Source organism: Lonchura striata, chromosome 9, assembly GCF_046129695.1.
Source record: "Lonchura striata isolate bLonStr1 chromosome 9, bLonStr1.mat, whole genome shotgun sequence".
In the NCBI taxonomy this organism is placed as follows: domain Eukaryota; kingdom Metazoa; phylum Chordata; class Aves; order Passeriformes; family Estrildidae; genus Lonchura; species Lonchura striata.
In genome coordinates this window covers 22,394,932-22,410,967 of record NC_134611.1, presented here as the reverse complement: position 1 = coordinate 22,410,967, position 16,036 = coordinate 22,394,932, and the positions used below count along the sequence as shown (strand labels likewise).

Sequence of the window (16,036 nt, the reverse complement as noted above, 5' to 3'; positions counted from 1 at the left end):
ATGTCTCTGTCTTTGCTTCCTCATCTGTAAAAGCACACTCAGGTATGCTTATGTTGCAGAAGTGTTTAGTCCTTTTGAAAAAAATCAGAACCAGGACATATATAATTACAAATCTCAAAACCTTTTTTACATTACCTTTCCATAACTGGTTTTACTGCTTCTTCTGCAGAGATGTTCAGTATTCACCTCTAGCATAGGGCATGTTGAAACAGCACAGGGCACGAGCAGCTCTACCTTCTCTAGCTCTCTTATTTGACTGAGTTCTCTATGAAATCTTGACACTTTTTCAAACACGATAGAATAATTCAAGAGCTTAATTTCAAGTAATTTTTCAATGTTTCTTTTTAAACAGGTAATCACTATAAAAACCTGGTAAATCTGACTTTGGGCTTTTCTGAGCAATAGATCAGCAATATAGATGAATGCTCATCAATACCTTGGAATCTTTTGGTCAGGTAAATACAGAAAATGTTTATCTGGAAGCACAAAATCCACGGATAATTTTATGTGGACCCATAACTAATTAATGCTGTAATCTGTACCCTGAGGGAAAGCAGATTTGTTCTGTGTGTCTGTTAGAAAGGGGCTGGTCCAGATGTAAATATTTTAGTTATGCATCTAACTCTTTTCCTAGTTACAGGCTGAACTTTCAACACTGGAAAATACAAGGATTGTACTGTATTGATCACATCTTGCTCTGCACACTTGCTTGTGATCTTGGCAGCACTGGACCAAGGTCCCTGTGATGAGGGGTTAAACACACCTCTGAAAGGCTTACTAGTGGTTGACTTCCACAGGTATTTTTAGGTATTTTATTTTAGTGACTAGTATTTCCCTCTTCAAAGTGCAAGGAGGGAAATAAGCAGATGGTGAATGAAGGGAAAGGAACAGTTGTGGAACAGGAATGAGCTACTGAAGGAAGACTTCTCCCCTGGACAGGACCTCATGTCTGCCTAATACTGTGTTGCAAATGCTGAATCAAGAAAGCTATAAGCGGAAAAAAAATGCAGTGGGCAACAGTAAGGTGTGCAGGAAGAGCCAGGTAATCATCCTGGGGTTATCCTCAGCAATCTTTCTATGCTCTGCATGAAACAGAACACCTGAGAAAGGGTGAGCATGAGTCAGGCTGCAAAATAGAAGGCAATGGGTGGGCAGCATCTCCTCAGTAGCATGAAGACTACAATTGCTTATGGGTAACATAGAAATTCTGAAACATAAGGTTGGAAGTGGAAAAGAAGATGACCTGCAATTGTTAGGACAGTAATCTCTTCAGATCTTTAAGCAAAGCAGCACCTGCCTCCATCTACCAGAAAATAATGGGGACTGTAAGATACGGTACATTTTGTATGGCCCCTTTTTCTGTGAAGCTTGTTTTAAAGACAGCAGTCATTGCAGCAGCAATTCCTAACTCTCAGTAGCTAAGCCTTGAGAAAGTGGCAATACCCTGCAGAGTGCCACCAAAGTCTCAGTTCACTTGGGTCTTGCTCTACCTGTGGGCTGTAAGACTCCTGCAGCCCCTACCCAGAAACCACTGCAGCAGAAGCTGGGCTCCCAGCAGTAACACAAGAACAGATTCTGCAGCTGGCCCTGCTCAAAATCTAGACAAAGAGGGGTTTGTACACATGTTCTGCTTTCTGTAGGCAGCAAAGTGGGAATTATGACATACTGAATTCAGTTACTTTATTATGTTGATTATCCACCAGCACCGACTGTATCAACTTGAGTCTGATTTTTTACTTCCTCTCCAACTGTAAGCAAAATACATACATAAAGGGAACTGAGAGCAGTAGCTTATGGCAAAGACTAACACATGCTTATATAATGTTGCGGGGACTGGAAGTTCCCAGCTGTTCTGGAAAAAGAAAACATACTTAGGAAGAACTCCTAGAAAGGGAAAAACCTCTCCACTCCTTTTCCCACACACAATCTGTCACTCAATGAGTTCATATTTTGGCAGTGTCAGGGAAGGTCTTTCTCAACTGCTGTTCCCAAACCCTGATTGCTACAATGCAGAGCTCACTGAAGATGGCAAAACTAGACACCCTAGCACAGCTAGCCATGGCTGTCTGCTAGGCAAAACTATCAATCTCCTCTTATTTGGACGGGGCACCTCTTGCCTGATAGGCAAGAGAAACAGGACCAATTGGATTCCTCACTAATGGACACGTATGCTGTGCATATACTGAGTAAATACCGGGACTGTGAAGTCACTTTCAACAGCAACAAATTCTCTCCTGGACATGGTCACTGGACTAAGCCAAATTTTATACTGAGTCATAAAGGGTCCTCCAGGAAAGCTTACCATGAGAATTTCACTGTAGAGAACGTACTCATGCAAAACGGGCAGCAGGTGCTCTGAGAGCCCTGCCATTCGCCTCTCCGTGGCCCTGCAGCAGCGCTCGATGCAGCCGGCAAGGCCCTTCAGAGCGTCCGCGATGTCTTCTTCCGACGCCGACCACAGCGTGTGGATGGGGCCGTACTCCTTCATTTCACTGAAATAGTCTTAAAAGGAACATATACACGCATTACTCTTCATTAATAGAGCTCTAAGTGATACGAATTGCAACTTTGTATTTACTGTGAACCAAGCGAGACTGATGCTAATTTTAAATTTGCTCAAACGACCAAGATAAGTAAACTCCAGTTCACTGTTTATCATTAAACTAATCAATTAATTTATTGTAATTAAGTAGCTTTGAGAAATCTATCAGCAAAAGTGCCCCAGACATTTCACAACGACACACATACTCAGGAAGACCTGAAGAGCTGTGAATGACTTGCATTACCTCACACTGTCTTCATACAGGAACCACAGCAGCTGGTCTGACTTGCTGACTTCTACTGCCCTGAATTCCTCTGCTTTTGTATTCCTCTTCCTCTGCTTCTTTACCAAATAGTAATGTTCCAAATACAGTCTCAGTTATTAAAACTAGTTATGTCCCAAAAGCTTCAGAAAAAACACTTAAGTTCACTCCTGCTCAGCAGGTATCTCCTTTGGTAGTTTTTATTAATTTAAATACAGAGATACCTTATTAATTACTTCTCTTATGTTTCTGGACCAAGTGATAATCCATAAACAGAGAAGGCCCACAAATCACTGTGCCATTTGGTAGGGCTAAACATGGGCAAGCTGCAGTTCAGAGGAGGAGACTGTGAACACATTGGTCATGCATTGAAAATGGAATTTTGTCATTACTAAATTTATAATGAAGAAATGTCCTAAGAAAGATGAAAGCAGTTGTGTGGCATAAAGAGTGTAATTTTACTTTGAGATTATTTGGACAAAGAAAAGCCCTCTATGGAAGACATAATCAAGAACATGTTAAGGTACTGCAAGCAGGAATGTTCTCTGTATCAAAGCTATCAACAATTCCTATTCACAGCAGTGTGGCCCTGCACACAAGTGTTCTGACAAGTGTTGTTCGGACAATCTAGAAAGAAAATATAACCTACAACATTTGGGAGCATGTCAAAATTCTTAAGCTTTTCCAATAAATATTTTGGCACTGCTACCTTCAACTTACAGACCTTAGACAACTACTTTCACTGGAGGGAACAATATCAATAGGAACTCTTTTCATCAAAAAACTTTTCTTTTATAACACCCTTTCAATTAAGTGAGGACACACTGAGATCTGGTACTGCACAAGAAAGGTCAAGGACTCAATTATTAACATAGTGCAGCTCTTCAAATTATATTCTATAATATAGACAAGTAAATACTTCAAGTGCTGCCCAGTGGAAATTCTACTGAACAGGCACAGTCTGAGATCAGGATCATCTCAGAATCTCAGGAAAGTCAGTAACTTAGCATTCCAACTAGGTGTATGAACTGCTCTTACTTAAGAAAAAAATTCCGATTAATCCATTCTTCTTGAGAAAACTCTAGTAGGCACAGCTTACCATGACAAAAATTATGTCAAACACTAAAGCTATTAAAAAATTAAAATCTACTTTGTCAATTAAAAAAAGGTGCAGAGCAAAACTAAACAAAGTTTAGAGACCTGGAATCAAGACAGTCTCATGTCACAATGAGATTGCACAGAAAACTGTACATTCCCTTGAAAGTTAAAAACCAAAGGTCAGGCAGCCTTCCAAAAACCACATATTAAAACATTCTTCTATGTTCCTTATAAGTAGCTGAATGACATGCTAAAACTCTTCCTAAGAAAAAAAATTCAAACTTGAAGGTCTGTCAAAAACATGATCAGAAAGAATAACACAATATAAACATCTCCCTTTTTCCTGGAAAGAGTATTTTGCCTGCCACAATGAAAACTAATTTACTTTTTAATTTCTTAAATCAATAAAACTTTTATAAAAGTTTTCTACTTACCCCTTTCTTCCTTGTAAATTCTATGAGCTATTTTATCTAGTAAGTTTATTTTCTGACTAAATGTTTCCAGGTAATTGTTCATTTCTGTAAACATTTCAGGACGATTTTTAACTGCTCCTCTTACTGAGGATGCTACAGCTCTGACGGTCTGTCCCATCCTGCTCAGCAAACCAGGACCCTGCTTCTTGTGGGAGGAGAGTTCCTAAAGACAGAACAAGCTCTCTTTACTTCCAGGTACTTTTGTTAATTCTCTGAAAACAATAAATAAAAGCAAGCTTTTTTTTTAAACAAAATTACATACATAAACCTCTGTCTTTGTAGTGTAGAAATCTTATCATTATTAGACCATGTCAGAACCATCCCTGTCCTGTGCATGTATTAGCTAAGCCTTTCTGAGCAAACACAGGCATGGCATGTATGGCAGTGTCACAAGAATGGTTGAAGATGGCAGAGAACCTTCACCCCTTTGCTCTCAGGGTGAGTTAGCTAGTTTGCAATTTAGCTTTTTGAACAGGAAAGCAGAGGTGATGATTGCAGGAATAAGTCTTTGAGAAAAGCAGACAGTGCTCCTACTGGAGAAAGTAATCCATCTATTTTTTTAAAACTCTTTTTATATGTTGCTAGAATAATCTTTGCTGAAATTCAGAGGCAGGCTTTTCTGAGTACAGAACTCCAATTTGCAACTGGACACATTTTGCAACAATGCAACAGGAAAATATTGGATTTTTCTTTTATGAGATTAGTAAAACTTAAAGAAAAAAAAAGACACTGCCATGCCAAAACAGTAATTAATTAATACCACTGTTTTACTCATGATCTTAGAAATGTATACATTTATCAAAAAACATGCAGAGTTGCAATACTATGAATTTGCCACAAAAATCCAAAATGCAGTAACAAAAACAACTTTGGAAGGTACAGCAATACTTATGGTCATGTGCATGGTTACCAAAGCCACAGAAGGAAAGGTAATCTCAGGTTATGAATATTCCACAAATCCCTGCCTACTTCTGCCACTTCTTTAGCAAGCCATGGGATCACACTACTGAATACTGAACCAGGGAGGCTCCTGATACACCCTACTTACACAACATGTGGTTTCACGTAACTGTAAATAAAAACACAGTCATTTTACCCAGGCTTGTGCAGTAAGAAAAATTTTGAAGTCCTCATTAAAAGTTAAAGTTGGATGGTCAGCAATACGGTTCAAAAATTTATGTAAAGCTTTTCTTCGAGTCTCAATGAATTCATCACTAAATCTTTCCACCATTCCTCTTATTATGAATTTTTCAGGCAACGGCTAAGGAAAAAAAGAAGAAATATATTGTTTAATTTGCATAAAATTCAGAGTATTATAATAGTTCTTCTGCTTACTAAAAAACATAGGTATACCTTGTAAAATCCACCATGCAATAACCCAAAAGCTATATAAAGTTATTGTATTCAACTAAGGTATACAATTTTTCTTGTAATATGCAGTGCAGAAGAACACAAGCACAACTAAGAATGGACATAAATTACTGCAAATTACTGCTAATGCCACAATTAAAAACCTAAGGAATACCTTTACGTGATTTTTGTCACATACATATAAAGATAAGAAAAAAAGGTTGGCTTAGGATTTATGAAACTTCAGAAGCTGAAGAAAGACCTCAAACATCTCTGTATTAAACTGGAGCCATCTTATAAACAAAGAAAAAGAACTTAAGTGTTAACAAACAAACAGGAATAATCAGCGTTGGATGTGCTTCTTCAAGTTTGCTCTTCAACCAAATGAAATCTTGGTATCGTCTTCGAACTTCATATTCACTGGAGTCAAATTCACCTCGGGTTGTCTGAAAACCAAAAGCACAAAAAACAGTCTTAGGTTAGCATACCAGAAAAAAATGTTTTAGATTTTGGAGAAAACTGAGTACTTGAGGGAATGCATATATTCTATGTGGTCTCTGTTACCGGTTTGCTGCTATTTTAAAGAACAATTATCAACTCCTTGAAGAGTTAACACATCCTCTTTCAGCAAGAAGTCAAAGTTCTATTGGGGAAAAAAAAAAGTGAGCACTAAGCTGCACTTTGCGCAGTGATATATAATGATTATCTTAGCACAATGTTTCCAAATTATTGCAATAATTACTTTGGTGTGGCATTTTTCTTTCAGCAATCACAGTTATGTCTGTTACTTTAAGGACGCTTCTCTTGAAGTGATTAGTAGTGAAGAAAGTCCATTTTTAGCACTTTAAACAAAGCCCAAAGAGCTGACACACGTCCCTGAGATCTGGTGACATTACTCAATAATCCTCACATTCAAAACATGAAAACTTCAGCATATCACAGCAATAACACTTCCTGCACTGCTTAATGGATTCTGCAGCCTATCACTGATTCCAGTTTTGCGGCCCCCTGTTATAACTTGCCAACAAAAGATTACAAAATTGTCAGACCCTGAGATTATTTTACCACTGCTCTGTCTTCTGGAGGCAAGCCACAAAGAGCCCATGTTTTCAGTAATGTGTGCTATTTAGCATTCTTTGTTCCACAGAGATTTATAACACAATGCAAGTAAATTCTAAAAACCTCAAAACATGCTTTTGTAATCCAAACATTTTTGAGGGTTGAACAAAAATTTTTCAAGGTATGTGGGAGGAATGCTATTACTTTATCATCAACAACCAGCACTCTAAATTAAGTTTGATAAGAAAGGATAGAAGAGATAAAAAAAGCAAGACCAATCCAACTTACAGCCCTTTCATACTTGCCTGAAGAAAAAATGTTCTTTCGTCTACAGAAACAGGCATAAAGTTAAAATTATTGCTAGCAACATAACAAAGATAGCTCTCTTCGTACTCATTAAATATTTTATGAGGAATTGATATCTCTTCTTATTTAAAGATAATTCCCATTTGAAAATATGCTTTTAAATGAATCTTTTAAAAAGAACTCAAAGTCAAATAAATTAACAGTGCAATTCTCAAAATGGAGCCTGCAGAATATTTACTGGTAATCTCAGAAGACCTGGCTGGTCTCACATGGCTGACTTTCTTCCTTATTTCCTGTAAATAACTTGCATTCAGGACAACTAAAAATACACTTAGTTGTTTCCTAATACTATTTTTTCATTAGAGAATTGTGACAGTTTCCCCAGAAATCACATGCAACTATACATGGGAAGCAAACATCCATGTGTTAGTGGATGCTGCAATTAGAAAATAATGGAACTGAGATAATGTTTATGCAAGACACAAGACTGGTAGCCTGTAAGTTATGCAAAAGTCGTCAATACTTGTGCTAATACAGTGCCTTCAAAGTGGATCAGTTCTTTGGCTGTTTCCTGTTCCTGCTGAAGATCACAACAGAAAATGTTATTGTCTCACAGCACTCATTTTGCCATTGAAGAATTATTAACTACTTTCTCAACATAAAGAAACAAAGCACATGTGTATGCAGCCTCACACTGATTCTTTTTCCATTATATAGCGCAGTTTCATGCAGTTTTAGTAGTTTATAACTCATGGCAAAATTAAAGTTTAAATTTAGCAATATGCCAGAGAATTATGTACAAGAAGAGGGAAAATTCCAATTGTTAAAAAAGTAAGCCATTAAAGCATGAATGGATACTTACCTTTGTGACTACTCTGTATGTGATAAATGTTTCAATGGCTGTAATGTGGCTTTCAGGATCATCGACTGTAATGAAGAGATCTCTTAATTCTGGCCCATCTTCAAATTTATACTGGTTTATCATTGATGAGGGGGATATTGGCACTGAAGGACTGAATGAGTTTACCTCAGTCAGAGATGTATCCTACAGATAAGATATGAGGACATCCATATCAATAATCTTTGCATACAAACACGTCTCTGATGCTAAAATGGAAACCTTTAAAATAATCTGATAGAACAGATAAAACTTGTAGCAGATGAAAGAATTATATAGTACCTAGCAAGTCTATTATCCTTTTCAGTATTTGCGTTGGTGAGGATGTAAGAAATGAGATTTATTCTAAAATAGATTAAAGAACAAAATACTACCATTTGAGAAGAATGTTATGCATAGCTAGAAAGAGAACTTGCCTATGAATAGTAAAATTAGTTATGAATGAAGCACCCATTAATTGTGTAGGGTACTTTATTTTATTAAAATTGTTAGAAGTCAGTTACTGAGGACTTATGATGTTTGAAATATCTCTAATTACCTGAACAGGATGGATAAAAAAATGATGATTCAAAAAACTAAGGTAAATCCAAATCAGAATTTTTACTGGAATTGGCTATTTCAGTTTGCATTTATTTTACAATAAAATTTGAAATGGAAAAAAATTAAAGGTACATAATTTTTTTTTTTTTTTAAGGAAAACAGCAAGTAAGGATGCAGTACAAATTTGCTGCTTAATTCCTAAAAAAAAGTCAAACCACTGTTCTGCTGAAGTGAAAAACCTGTTTTTGATACCACTGACCACTTCCACAGAACTCAATAATATGTCCCCATAACAGCTGCTTCTGCTAGTACATTCAATGGTGCTCACTCAACTGCTGAGAAATAAGGTGGAAATTAGAAATGGGCCAGAAATCTCATCTTCTTCCTTAGATACAAGTCTGGGTGAGATCTACTAATCTAGAATCTTGAAGGATACAGTTACTATGAAAATCAATTGAATTCACTAACGTCATAAAAGAGCTTAACAAATTAATAAATAATGAGAGATAAAGAAATTGAAATAAATAATTGAATTTTAAGTATCAAATACTGCATACAGCTTTTTTAATATATGCAATACAAAGAATTATTTTCATAACAAACTTTAAATTAATCTATTTTCTAGATGTTTTCTAGAAGCATTCCACTGACTACGAGTGGCAAAGAGTTACCCTCTCCAGTGCCTTGTTAACTACGGAGGAAGGAGAACAGGGATGTAGTTTAAGAGAAAACTGCTCAAATGCCAGGACTGGAATAGTGCGAGTCCACACTAACCAGGGTCACGGCATCATTCCAAGGCTGATCCCACAGGAATGAAGGGAACCCCACTTTAGTGCTGCTGAACTGTGTCAGAGTTGCTTTTTGTCTTTTGAGTTCAACCAGATCAAAACTTTCTCTGGAAAGAAACACCTTGTTCTTTTTCTTCGGATTTATCAATGTACTCCCACAAATATGGAAGAGACATTTATACTAGGAATTATGCCCAGAAAGTGCTTATGTACTCGTTCTCAACCCATCACTTACATGCAGTTCTTTGAACAGGGAGACAAAAGCAACACAGAAGACTGAAGACAACACTTTAAATATTACACAGTGGCTTCCTTGTATGACTGTCAGACATTTTACTTTTTCTCAGTGTGTTTCTGCACAACTTCTATACAGCCAACACTATTCTGAGTCGTGCAGAATAAACAGAGCTGTTCCCAGAGCCTGCTAGCACTGGCTGCCCATGGTCTAGATGAAGAATGAGGACTGCTAGCTCAGAGCAGCCCATGCAATTCAAAGTGCTGAGGCAATGGGAAGTTTCTAGGGAAAGAGAAATGCATGTGAGCATGAACGGCCTATAATTTGAGGAGTAATGACTCTGCAAAACCTAAATTGGATCAAGGTAAATGTGTTTCATATTTTCTCATTTTACACGGAGCATTAATGTCATAATGCTTCCTTCCTTCTAGGTTGCTACTAAAAATTGCTCTATTCATGTGAGTGTCTGAAAGTATATGTTTATGTGGAAAGGCTTATGAATATGTGCTTTGAGAAACAAAATATGGGCAATAAAAATCCACAGAATAAGCAAGTCTTAGGGTTTTTTTAATACAGCTCTAGTATTCACATGCACACAAATGAATACACGTGATTTTTAAAGAAGCTTCTATCTCTTTATCCTCATGATAGTTCAGGTTTACTTCCAGTAATTATTGAAGTTCATGTGACCTAAGCCTGATGTCATCACAGAAGCACAGTTTAAAAAAACCATGATAATTTTCTATACAGCTGTAATTTTGTGGTTGGAACTGTATTTGTGTGCATAGAGATGAGGGCAGGAGTTTTGTAGCACAGGAAAAACAGACAGCTCTCAGGTTGCGTAGCCTTCTTCCTCCTCATCCATGCAAAGAACATCAAGGCCCTGTCCCAGAAAATTATGTCCTTTCCACACCTCCCCTGCCCCCACTTATCTGCAGTACCCCTTCTCTTTCCAAGCCCCTTCCCTCATGACAGAGCAGCTGGCAGAGCTGCATGTGCCAGTTCACAAACAGGTTCATGACTTTTATTTACTAGCCAAGAGACCAAAGGAACGGAAAATCCATGAGCTCCTCGCAGCATGAGGGCTCTTTTCTGTGTCTCCTTTCTCTAATACTTGCAGCTACCTTATCTCAGTCTCACATTTGACTGCAACTGGTCAGTAGCACTCCAAAATATGTAAGGGAAGAAAACACTCCTGCAGCCAGAGCAGCCTCAAAACAGGCTATGCACAGAGCTGAGACTGCAGCTCTTTGGAGAAGACACTAAGCCTGGGGTTTGTCTAAACAATGCTCCCTCCTAGAGAATAGGTCCTTGACCCAAGGTTACCTCTGTGCTCCATCCATCCATCCATCCATCCATCCATCCATCCATCCATCCATCCATCCATCCATCCATCCATCCATCTCAGAAATGATCCAGAGCTTGCAATAATCTCAAGCTAAGATCCAAAACAGGTTTTGAGATAAAGGACATGGGGCAGACTTTGTCTTACAAGTGAATAGCTTGGTTGTTGGAGCATTCTTCAAAGAGCAAAGAGATTCAGGAAGACTGATTTATAAGTGCATTTTTTGGCCAAGGAACTATTCTGCCTCAAATCCTTCATGAACTTGAAGAAAAATCTTGAAGAAAAATTAATTTCTATGGAATTCTGAAGTGGCATATACATATTTTTCAGAAATATCATTAAGTTTTCAGTAATTATGAAATACAGACAACCACTGTGAAACAGAGTTTGAAAGCAGAGAGGCTAAAGAATTTAAGTATTAACCAAACTGCTGACAGCTTTGTCAGTGCTACATATCAGTTATCAAGGAATGCAAAAGATAACTGAATGGGTATTTGTGATACAGGCAGTACTCTATACTTTGAAGCTAAGGGAAGAAAGGTTGAAAACATTCCATCTGTCTGACTCATAACTCAGCTCCCAGAATTTGTCTCTGCTGAAAAGAATTACAAACTTTTTCAGTGGCAGTGGAAACTAGGATAAAGTGAAACGCATCTCACATCATGAAATGCTCTATCAGAGCTGCTGAAGATGCTGGTCTCTAATATTTGAGATATGTCAGAGGATACCAGGTCAATGGTTAAATGTCTATGGATTTTCATAAAATAAAAGCCCAGTGTTTACATTCTGAGTAATAACTCAGGGTATTGAGGTTGACAATTCTTAAGAATCTCATTTTTCACCATTTTGTTAGCTGGCACATTCCACTGCCTAGAGTGAGAAAGCTGAAGCTGATGAGAGTGGCAGGCAGCGAGCTCTGCATGGCTGCTGCCATCCTGCTTGGCCTGCAAAGGCAACACCACTGCCTTACAGACACTGCATGAGGAACCCCATTAAGATGCAATTTGAAACAAGGCAGTCTTGGAACACTATGTTAAGGAAAAAATGGTTTTACAAAACTTAGTTGTAAGCTACATTTAGTCTGTCAGATTCCTCTGAATATACAGAAAATTAATAAACCGGGTGTAAAGCCCAACCAATGTCACAGATTTTCATCAGCTCAAAAGATCAGATCTCAAATTGCACTTGAAAACAAACCATGAATTTCTGGTTTATATATACAACCACTACATGCAGGTATCCAAGCTTTGGAAGGAAAGCTGTATTTTCAGATGACAAATTTTCTTGTTTGCAGGAATAACTTATCATGTAGCATGCATTAACAGTAGTTAAGATTTCATATATGTAAAAAATATTTGGCACTAATCCAGGTAGAAATTTAAAGATCTCACTATTTGCGATAAAGCAGCAGTAACTTGTATCAACTCCACTTGTTTTTATTTTTCATTCCCAAGGAGAATTGCTCTTGATATGGAAGCAGCATAAGCATCAATACACTGTGTTGATAAGCAGATACCTTCATGCAGAACTGCCTGAACTTCACCCACAAGAGGAAATGGATGAAAAGTGAGCTTAAACAACTAAAACTATATTTTAGCATGCAAGTTCAGTGAATCATTCACTGGTGCTTTCTAGGAAAATATAATTCAGCTCAACCCTAGTTATGCTTCAGAAAAATACAGGTAACTTGGTGAAATTTAGCCTAATCTCTTGCAAGTTACAGACTTTTAAATCATGTAAGAGTCCCTTCTGGCCTTAAAAGCCATGAGTTTCAGGACTTCTATTACAGTTTAAATACATAGCAATACATACATAAATTCTATTACAGAGTTTAAATACATAGCTCCTAAGAAGGAAGTCCTTATTCCTAGTAGTATTCATTCATACCACAACAGTGTTTCTCACCTACAGAAACATAAAACCCACACATTTACTCCCTATGACAATCTGTCCCACTGAAGAGAAATACATTGTCACTTCTTCAAATGGGAAATGTAACTGCTATTTCTCTGCCATGGCACACATCCTGTCACAGCAGTTCACAAGTCTCAGATGATGAACACCCTAGCCCCATACACATTTTTCCACCCTAGCTCTCTGTATGCATTTACATCCTAGATGCTGCCTCGGTAAGGCAAATAGATTAATGACATGCCCTCTTCTTTAACTACTGAGGAGACAAGAGGTAAGTCTTGTCTTAACCTGTACTAAATCAGTGCTAAATGAGAAACAATATACGTGGAAGCCATACCCTCCTTCATTGGTTTAATTAAAATCAGCACAATCAGCCAGACGGGCACGCATATACCTGGCTGTGTGCCCTCTGAAGGTTGACACTGATACATTGTCAGTTATGTTCATTTTATTCTCGTCATCAAAATTCAGATATTATCTTCTCAAATCTCCCAGGCGAAGGTGTGAGACTTCATCTTTTAAAAGAAAACTCAAACTGAAACTTGGAAACATTAACTTACACTCAAACACAACTGCAATTACTAAACACGGTTGTTTATTTAATAATTTACAGATACATATATGGCATCTGACGAACCTAAGAGATGATAAGGGTACAGCGAGTCCAGATTAGATGGCACATTTCAGGTAAGCGCAGTCATGACTCGCACTGCTGGTCCGAAGCAGCGACTCCGCGTTTCGTGCCCGAGAAGTCACCCGGGACCGCGGGCGCCGCCGGGCGCTGCCCTGCCAGCCCCGCGCCCCGGGCAGCCCGGCCCGCCGCGGGGCCCCGGGGAGCGCCGTGCGCGGGGCGGGCGGGCAGAGCCCGCGACCGCCGCCCGGGGCGGAGCCGCCCCGTCCCGCCCCGTCCCGTCCCGTCCCGTCCCGTCCCGTCCCGTCCCGTCCCGTCCCGTCGCACCACCCCGGTTTCCCCGGCGCCCGCTGGGGCAAAGTACCGGCGAGCCCGCCCGGCCGCCCCCGGCGCGGAGGGCGCCGCCGTACCTTGCTGAACACCTCCAGGTCGTCTTCCTCATCGTCCAGGGCCAGCACCTCGGCGGCGGCGAGCAGCGGCCCCTGGGCCGTGCCGAGGGCACCCGCGGCGAGGCGCGAGTCGGCCCCGGGCCCTTCCCCGCCGGCGGGGAGCGCCAGTCCCGGTCCCCGGCTCTCGGTCTCCATCCCGCCCCGCCAGCGCGGGCGGCGGCCCCGCCGCAGCCGCTCCCCGCGGGACCGCAGTTGGCGGCTGCCCCGCCTGGCTCTGGCCGCGGCCGGCCCGGGACGCGCCCAGTGCGCAGGAGTGGAAGCGGCGGCAGGAGGGCCGCGCTGCCGGGCAGGGCTGGGAGCGGTCGGGGCCGGGAGGTGTTGAGCCAGCCGGCAGGCCCGCACAGCGGGGACTGCGGCTGCGGCCTCTGCGGAGGCGGGACGGGGCGGCTCAACGCCCACAGGCGTGTTCGTGGCGGCGTGGGGGACGCCGCCCGGGCCGCCCCCGGGGCTGCCGGGGGACTGGGCGAGCCGCCCGCGGGGCAGCCGCTGGCCGCAGGGTGTCGGTCTGGAGAGCTCCGTGCGCTCCCGGGCACCCGCCCGCTCTGCCCTCAGCAGCCCCCGGGCCCGGCAGGGCGTACCCAGGCTTGCTTTCCTGCGCTCTCCGGGTTGGTCTTTTTTCCCTTCTGGCAGGCACTCAGGTGCCGCCACCGGGGCAGCAGGCAAAACCCACGCGTTGCTGCTTTGTCTCTTGCCTCTCGTGCAGCTTCTCTTGAGCAGCCGCTATGTCGCTCGTAGCTGGACCCCTTCGCCGTGAGGTCAGGGCGTGGCTGATGCTGAGGCCAGGGACTCTTTGGTGTCAGAAATGTGCTTGTGAGAACAAAGTGACGGCACGTTACATCAGAAAAGCAGCGGGGAGAGAGACACCAAACATTTAAAAGCAGCAGAGCTGTCCTTTTTTTAAAGTACAACCATCGAAACTGTGGGATTTGGAAGTTGCCAGTACCGAGCTGGAAGCAATGGCCGGCGCTGTTGGTTGCAGGAGCCAGGGCCGAGCGGGCAGGGGAAGGCAGCGCTGCCCTGCCCTCCAGAGCTGCCCTGGGCTGGCCGTCAGCGCTGCCCGGCCCTGACACCGACTGCGGGCCGGGCTCCTCAGCGTCTGCTCGGTGTGGAACCGGGCACCTCTCTCCAGGCGCCGCCTGAAACAGCTGAAGTCAACTTTGTTGTTAATGTAAATTTCAGGAGTTGTGGGCGGGCTCTTAAACAGGCAGATACAACATTGTCTTTGTGTATCTCGATTCCCTTGCTGTCAAATTAGAAAAGGCAAGCCCTGTAATCAAACGAAAGCGTTTTGAAAAGTATTCCTTCGTGAAACACTGCAGGCAGCTGATGAGGAAATACATTTGATATTTCACGGTTTTCGGCGAAGTCTTGAACCACAACTTGAAATAAAGGGATTAAAATAAAAAACACCAAACGTTCACTGAACTGTGCAAAGAGACAAAGACTACGTCTGCCTAATTAGAGAGTGTTTACCGAGACATTTTAATTTTTGTTTAAAAAATACTCTAAAGTTGACGAGGAGCCGGGGGCAGTGGCCCGCTCCACGCCTCCGGCGCCAGCAGCGTTTGCTGCAGGGGTCTCGCACGGAGCCGCCGGCAGAGGGAGGTGGGATGCGCCTGTCCTGGAGCCCGGACACTCGCTGATGCCCGAGGACCTTTCAGTAAGTGCAAATAAACAGTTTCTGTAGTATTAAAATAACAGCTGACCCTGGTACGAGATGCCCAGGCTTCTGTTCTTGCCGGCCCTGTGCAGACTGTCCCTATCCTACTGCTCTTTGCTGTTCCTCAGCTCTGAGCCCCTGAGGAGCCCGGGGCTCCTTTGGTGTGCTGCCTTCCTCACAGGCAGCCCCGGGCCCTGGGCTGTGCCGCTCGCCTCCAGGGGCTGCAAGGGCGTGCGGGGCTCCTTGTGGTGCAGGTGCTTCTCACCGGGGTCAAATCTCCAGCTCTGCCTACCTCTGTGTCTTTTACAGCTCCTTTCCAGTGTCGTTGCTGCTCCTGTCCCCTCTGATTACCTTCAGCTACCAAAGACTGTTGAAAAGGGACTATTACAATATATATTTTCTACTCTGTCTTTTGTCCATCAGCAAAAAGTATAGCTAGTTTATTTGCTGACTTTATCTATAGCTGATAGCATATAGTTTCCAGTG

The 16,036-nt window shown here is 41.8% G+C and overlaps 1 protein-coding gene and 1 long non-coding RNA gene across 3 annotated transcripts in view; one reads left to right on the top strand and one right to left on the bottom strand.

Annotated features, from left to right (window-relative positions):
• SNX7 (sorting nexin 7) overlaps window positions 1-14,025 on the bottom strand; it is a 28,409-nt gene extending 14,384 nt beyond the window's left edge. Inside the window, exons 1-6 of one of the 2 annotated variants that reach the window (XM_031505529.2) lie at window positions 13,852-14,025; window positions 7,953-8,135; window positions 6,061-6,171; window positions 5,472-5,636; window positions 4,337-4,538; window positions 2,303-2,502 (exon numbers count right to left, since the gene is read on the bottom strand). In XM_031505529.2, the coding sequence (XP_031361389.1) occupies window positions 2,303-2,502; window positions 4,337-4,538; window positions 5,472-5,636; window positions 6,061-6,171; window positions 7,953-8,135; window positions 13,852-14,025 (1,035 nt within the window). Of the gene's footprint in view, window positions 1-2,302; window positions 2,503-4,336; window positions 4,539-5,471; window positions 5,637-6,060; window positions 6,172-7,952; window positions 10,424-13,851 lie in introns of those variants that run through there. The other variant, XM_031505528.2, reaches the window with a different exon arrangement.
• Window positions 14,026-15,093: 1,068 nt separating this feature from the next.
• LOC110467949 (uncharacterized) overlaps window positions 15,094-16,036 on the top strand; it is an 81,271-nt gene continuing 80,328 nt past the window's right edge. Inside the window, exon 1 of the long non-coding RNA XR_002464945.3 lies at window positions 15,094-15,550. This is a non-coding gene — a long non-coding RNA (uncharacterized LOC110467949). The remainder of the gene's footprint in view (window positions 15,551-16,036) is intronic.